Source organism: Athene cunicularia (genome assembly GCF_003259725.1).
Source record: "Athene cunicularia isolate RWA chromosome 17 unlocalized genomic scaffold, athCun1 chr17_part1, whole genome shotgun sequence".
Classification (NCBI taxonomy): domain Eukaryota; kingdom Metazoa; phylum Chordata; class Aves; order Strigiformes; family Strigidae; genus Athene; species Athene cunicularia.
In genome coordinates this window covers 9,648,339-9,655,188 of record NW_020799122.1, presented here as the reverse complement: position 1 = coordinate 9,655,188, position 6,850 = coordinate 9,648,339, and the positions used below count along the sequence as shown (strand labels likewise).

General features: G+C 45.7%; 1 protein-coding gene and 1 long non-coding RNA gene across 2 annotated transcripts in view; one reads left to right on the top strand and one right to left on the bottom strand.

The window, feature by feature from the left end:
• The window catches only part of LOC113486543, a 6,932-nt gene extending 923 nt beyond the window's left edge, over positions 1–6,009 (bottom strand). Inside the window, exons 1-2 of the long non-coding RNA XR_003399601.1 lie at positions 5,274–6,009; positions 3,492–3,495 (exon numbers count right to left, since the gene is read on the bottom strand). This is a non-coding gene — a long non-coding RNA (uncharacterized LOC113486543). The remainder of the gene's footprint in view (positions 1–3,491; positions 3,496–5,273) is intronic.
• ATP6V1G1 (ATPase H+ transporting V1 subunit G1) lies at positions 701–3,331 on the top strand. Its single transcript, XM_026860589.1, has 3 exons — positions 701–825; positions 1,055–1,155; positions 2,587–3,331. Exons 1-3 carry the CDS (start codon positions 738–740, stop codon positions 2,758–2,760), a joined length of 363 nt encoding a protein of 120 aa, XP_026716390.1. The 5' UTR covers positions 701–737; the 3' UTR covers positions 2,761–3,331.
• Positions 6,010–6,850: the final 841 nt, after the last annotated feature.

Genomic DNA, 6,850 nt, shown 5'->3' with positions numbered 1-6,850 from the left:
CCGCTGGGCAGCGCAGGGGGCCCCCGGGGGAGCGGTGTCTGCGGGCCGGGGAGCAGCGGGGTGCAGGGCCCGCCTTGCTGGGGGAGTGCGGGGAAGAGTGGGGCCAAAGGGCTGCTCGGGGCCTTGGTCTGGCCCTCTGGAGGCCTCTCTCCGGTGCGAAGCTCTCGGAGGCGAAGCCGGGTGCGCCCCGGCAGCAGCGGGGAGCCTGCGTGTCAGTGCCGGGAGAGGCCAGCGTGGGTCGGGGGGGGGGGCTCCTGGCCCAGGGGGACTGCGCCCTGGGAGGGGACCACCGTCCTTTGTGGCAGCGGGCTCTTCCTTTGGGAGATGCTTGAGCGTAGCTGCTTCTTTCATACTTTTTTTTTGTGGATGAAAACAGTGTATTTTCACGTTGGTGATTAAACATTTTGTAGAGCTGGGAGAGCTACACCTTAGGGAACAAAGTTAGCTTTTTCTCTTAAGTGAGAGAAATTCTGGTTGCAAGGATTCCCACTTTACAATTTTTTTACTATTTTAATGAAGCCGCACTATGTTGCGATTCTACCCCCTGACAGTTTTTTGAGAAGTACAGTGTTGGAGCTCACTCTGATGATGGTAAGCTTGTGGTGGAAAGTCCAAGAGGGGAAGCTGATGCAGTAGCCAGTTTTTTGATCAGTTGCGCAACTGGCCTGAAACAAAACTAAGACTTAAATGTTAGTTTTGCTGTGCTCTTTGGGATCATTGAGAGGTTGCATGCTCATATGAGCAAGGCCAGACCTGCAGGCTGTCTGATGCATCTACTGGCTCAGAGGACCTCTCCAGCTCTTGCTGGTGGGGGCTCATTGCGTGGTGAGCTTGGTGATGGTTTGGTGGCCCACGGGGTGACCTCATGCTCCCGAGGTTGGCTAACACTGCAGAGCTGGAGGGGCTGCAAGGGTGTGTGGTGCCCTGCTATTGCCTCCTACAGAAGTAGCTGCTGTGATGCTACAGTGATACGCATCAGGTAGCTGGAGAGGTGTGGGGAAATGCACTTCAATTCTTTCTCTTCTTTTTCTTTTGGTATGTTTTTTGGAAGCAGGAAAGAATCGGAGGCTGAAGCAGGCAAAAGAAGAGGCCCAGGCAGAGATTGAGCAGTACCGCCTGCAGAGGGAGAAGGAGTTCAAAGCCAAGGAAGCAGCGGTTTGTTTTCTAGATTATTCACTGTTCCCTACCCAGCCCCTTAACCTTGTATTTGGGGTTGCATGCCGGGAGAGCAGCCCTCTGGGTGGAACACGTTGCTGGAGCAGCACTTCCCTAACTGCCTTCCTCTGATGCACAGCCACATGTCACGGAAAAAACAGTGGAAGTGAATCAGAACACGGTGTGTTGCGTCTCATCAGCCAGAACTATTGACTGGCAGTGAATTAGCATAATAAGCTGGTGCCCTGATGTGTGGCAGCCTCCCCAGCCCCACTGTATGCAGCAGTGACAAAAAAATACCCAAGCTCGTTCCTCCTATGAGAAGCTGGTTTCTACAATACTGATGTGGTGGAGACCACTTGCCTCATAGATGCTGCTCTCTTGCTGGAGCAGTTGTAAGGCTGTATTCATTCTGCGTAGTGGTGCCTGCTGTGTTCCAAGGGGTGTGTTTCCTTCTGAGCAAGAGGAGGAGTTCCCAAAAGGCACAGAACTGAGGCCCTTCACTAGTTGGGGTTGCTTCTGTTGCCTGTGTGCTCCTGTCAGTTCTGAAATCTTCAGAAAATGACCTGGCAACCCTCCCCTCTGTCCATCTTCTGGTTAGCACAACCCCACCTCTGTTCTCCTGCATAATAGCCTTCATGTCATTAGGTCAAGATTAACTTTTTACAGTCGCTTGTTAGCTTGGTTCACTAGGCATATGATAACAGTGATAACAGGCAGTTCCACACTAGTAAAGTAGACCTCTCTGCCTGTCAGCTAGTTTTGTTTTACTTACCCTTCTCCAGAGCGAGAAGCTCTTTGAGCCCCAGGGTGCTGGTCTCTTTCAGCATGTTTTTTTTCTCTGATGTTGTCATGTCCCATGTCGTGTGTGTGTGTGTGTCCCAATGGGAATTTGCTCTCTGCCCTTGCTTATGTAGCAAGAAGGGCACCGTAAGCTGTGCGAGACTCCTTGCTGTGCATCTCACATGGCCCACAGTTCTGTTAGGCAGAAATTTTTATGAAGATTCTCTAAGGGTAGAAGCAATGGGATGATGTGAAGACTGTGCTTAAACTAAATCATGGGTGTATCTTTTCTTACACTACCTGTGCTTCTCACGCTTACAGTACTGGCCAGGGGTTCCCAGTTCCAGTTGCCAGTACAGCAGGATCTTTCCTTCAGGCATTCTTTAGAAGCTTGTGGTCTGAACTGATAGATAACGAATAAAAGATGATAGAAGTCATGGGTTGTGGATGAAATACAAACTTATGCAATTTGAGTGGGAAATCTGAGCAGAGAATCCAACTTTTTTTTTTAAGCACAGTTATTCCCTCAGCAAAGATTAATGGTTGAGATGCACCGAGACATTCCAGAATAACAAGATGATGAGCTAGGCATAGCGTTTTCTTTGTCAGACTCACATGTGATCTTTCTCTTTCCTTTGCTGTTTGTAGGCGCTTGGATCTCATGGCAGCTGCACCACTGAAGTTGAGAAAGAGACCCAGGAAAAGATGAGTGTAATCCAGCAGAACTTCCAGAAGAACCGTGAGGTGGTCCTCTCCCAGCTGCTGTCACTAGTGTGTGATATCAAACCTGAAATCCATGTGAATTACCGCATCAATGGGTAGTCATGAAGGAAGGAATAAGCATACTGGAAATGCTGGTAGTAACGTCTGAGCTTCAGGAACGTACAGCTCTTAGCCATACCTTAACTGTTCTTGTAAATGTGTTAAATTATTTCAGTGAGTTGTAGGTCATCAGTATCTTGTTGGAGTTCTGTTAGTGTCTCTCTTGACACAGATTTAGAGGTTATTCAAACATGAAATGGCCATGTCTCAAATCTATGCTAAGTTATTAAATATATACTCAAGTTGGCACATTAATGCTTCCTTTTTATCTGGGCGGCTTCAGTGAGAGGCTTTCCTCTGCAAAGCAGATAGGGGAGAGAGATGCTGGCCAGGTTTAAATGAAGAGCATATGTAACTGTATTCTTGTTCACAAAAATGCATTTTTCAGTGTGTTGTTAACCTTTGTACAGGGGTTAAACCTCTAAAAAGAATTCTCTGGCTGTACAGTGCTGACTGATAATTTTCAGGTGCTTTGAGTTTTTCTGTATTGAATATCTGTATATTCTGTTAGCTTGAGTTACGAGTCTGGCACTATGACACTTGAAAGTAAAAATACTTATTTAATTCCAAAGTCTCTGGTCAGTCCTGTTGTTCCTGCTAACTTGTTCTGAGAGTGCTGGCAGGTCTCACTGTTGCATGGGAGTTGACTCTGAAGAATTTTTATCAAGTATTGATAAAAGAGATACAGCAAATGTCTGAAAGTTGCAGCAGGTAAGTTAAAAGCCCATTACAGAGCTACTCTTGGTTGCAGTCTGATGCCTTACCTGACAGATCATTCAAAAAAACCTTCAGGAACAAATGTTCTTGTGATCATTAGGGGAAATAAAATGTTGCCAGTTCACTAGAGTAGCTTTATAGCCAAGTGCTGTGCAGTAATTATCCTTTAGTCAAGTACTGGTCACTTGTTTATACTAAGGTTGTCCTGTATCCTGCAGCATCCCTCTATATGCAGGAACAGTGTGAAATAAGTGTGCTGGGGTTGTCTGTGCATCGCTTTCTGGCTTTTTATGCACAAATATGTGAAGAGGTTTTATGTTTCAGTAGTTTCTTCCTTTCTCTCTCACCAGCAGGATATTGTAGCTTTGTTTTTTTGCTGAGTTCCATTTAAGGCTTTTTTTTCTTTTTTCAGAAAAGAGACCTTGATGAACACGTACCTTATCAGACCCAAGAGTCACACAGTCAGGATCTAGGCAAGAAACCTCATTGACGCTGCTTCTCAAACTGAACATCCTGTATTTCTGCAGACTCTCAGCCTGGCATTGAACAGCCTCCCAGGCCTATAGGGCTTGGTTGTAGCTGGGAGGGAGGAAAGCAGATGGATGAAACTTGTAACAGGCAGAAATATCTTCTGCCTGCAGTCACGCAGGGCAATTGAAATTTGAGTAGACCACTATGGTGTTGCCTGTTGTAATATTTTATGGTACTGTACTGTAGTTCTGAAAGGATCTAATTTAGGGATTCAAGCTATTAAATGGGTTGTAAAATTGAAACAAAAGCCTCCTGCAAAGTCAAATTTGCCATGCTGGGGAGAAAGCCAGGTCAGTGCAAAAGAATAGGATCAAAACAGTTTTAATCAGTCTGGTCTAATGACTGGAGAGGTGCTATGGCCTCATAAAAGGTTGCGGCCATGCAAATTTGAGTCTGTCCTTTGGAGATGAAACATCTCTTCCTGTTGAGAACAGGTGCTCAGACTCCAGCGTGATACTCATAAAAGTCCTCTTAGCTCCAGGCTGTAATTAGCAATTTCATCCTGTTTGTTTATCAGTAAAACATTGCTACTCTGTCCAGAAAAATAACAGCGCGTGCCGTGCCCCACTTTCTCATGTTGGTTCATAAGTTTCCTTTTGTTAATGAGGACTTCCCATCCTTGCTCTGTAGAGTAGTAAGAGGCAGGAGAAAAGAAAAAAAACTTTCCCTGATTATTTCTTCTTGGCAAAAGGTGGTATGAAGATGCTCCCTTTATAACAATGTGTCACAAGAATATAAATTTTCTGTAATATTTCCCTGAGACTTAACAGCTTAGAATTACCAGACTAACTTTGTACATAAACAAGTATTTCCAATTGCTGCTCTCCAGGAAGGTGGGCTTTGTTTGCAGTGCAGATATTTTGTTTTAAAATGAGATTCTCTCATCTTACACTGTGATGCTCTGTTTAAGGGAGACCTACTGCTGTCTTTGTGCCTTAGCCAGAATGTGCCAGAAAAATACTCTGCAGGGAGCAGTTTTCTACTGGCAGAGTAGATGCAACTTCTTGCCTCTGAAATTTGATTTTTCTAGACTTTCTGCAGCAAGTTTGATTAGTAAAACCTACCCCAGCTGCTAGTACAAATCTGTCTCTGAATCCTCCCTGATGCTGATCTGCCTCTGATCCCCTGCAGATCCCCATGTATATGAGCTGGGGTATAGCAAGCTTGCTCTTGTACCACAGAAAGGACCAGAAGCTGCTTTGGGCACATATTTTGCTGTCTGTTTACCTTAATTTGAGTTCTTATCCCTGGAAATAGTAGCCAACTGCTGGTGCTGTATGGAGGCTGGAGGTGCTCAGTACTTGTTTATTGTTTAGTTCGTGCAATGTCAAGTGAGCGGCTGCTGCTCTTGATTTCTCCCAGTGAAAACTTTGCAAATAAGCACTTTCTTGGGATCAGCGCAGGCACGTTAGGATTTACGCAGTGCAGTTTGGCTCTTGTCACATCCATGTTTGGCAACAACAGTTTGGTGTTGATTTTTGTGGAATTTCTTTTCAGACATTTGTAGAGTTAATACTTGTCACTTTTGAAATACCATTGAGAAGGCATGTTTGTACAAGCACCAGATGGACAAATGGCTTATTAACACCAGACTGAGTGTCATCTGGGCGACTTAACGGGCAGTACGAGGTACAATCAGGACGTGTGTTTGTGCTGCTTGAAGCCAAAGTTCAATTTTTAAGGTGCATCTGTGTTGGCAGAGCTTGCTCCCTCCTCGGCTCGTGCTGTTCGGGCTGAAGGTCAGCATCTCCTACTCGCTGCCGCTTGTTTAAGCAAGAGCTCAGCATCCCTCTGGGAGGGGAGGCAGAGGGGAAATCAAGACCCAATCCTGCTCAGGTCCACCACCTCTGCCCTGTCTAATGATGTTTGGTATTTTTTGGTCAGTTCAGAGCCAGTATGCATTTGATTCCCTGTGTATTTGTTACAGTTAAATTCAAAAACATGAGAGGAAGGTCTAGTAATGAACAGGACAAATGAAAGGTGGTGTGTGAGGTGGTGGCAGGTCCCTTCCCAGCCACTTGCAGCCTGGGTGATCACAGGGGGCTGCCAAAAGCAGGTGAAGGGCAAGGCAGTGCTGCTGCTGCTGCTGGAGGATTAATTCCATCCATGAAGAATGGCAGGGGAGGTTCATGACCCCTCCTGTGACAGAGGAACAATCATAATTTTTTTATAGAGCATTTTGTGTGATATTTAACTTGTAATGTTTTTGTTTCAGGGAAAGTCATTTTTCCCTATAAAGATCCTCCTACCCTTTTCTCTTCCTTTCCCAGGTCCAAATAGAAATAAAGGAGGGAAATTGCCCACAGCCCCATATCTGGAGTCCAGGAGTTTGAGAGAGTGTTCATTAAGAGGAGAGAGATTTTGACTTCCTGGGCTTTATCAGCTTGATTTGGGTGGTTTCAGAACCACGAGAGAGGACCCTAAATTTCCCCAGTGTTGTGGCTACTGCTGAAGGTCAACAAGCCATTCCTTGCTCTGCCTTTCAGTGACAGGCTGCTGGTAACAGAAATTAATAATTCAAAGTATTCCAGTAAGTCCAAATTTGGCAGCCTCAAATTTCTCATTCTTTGTGAGGTCCATCACGATTCCTGATGATCTTTATTGAAGTTGGAGGCTCTCTAATGTGAGGTATGAGCCCAGCAAGCTGCTGTCACTCCCTCTTCACCTCCCATCCACATCTTTCGGCCCCTGTCTTTTTCTCCTGCACTGGTGCCCATCTGATACTGCCAGCTAATTCTGCTTGCTTCAGGAAGTGACCCTGCAGAGAAGTTTGCAGTTTCTGGCCTGTGAGGGAGCTTGTGGATGATGTAGACAGCAAGATGGTGTGTCCCAGCAATAGCTG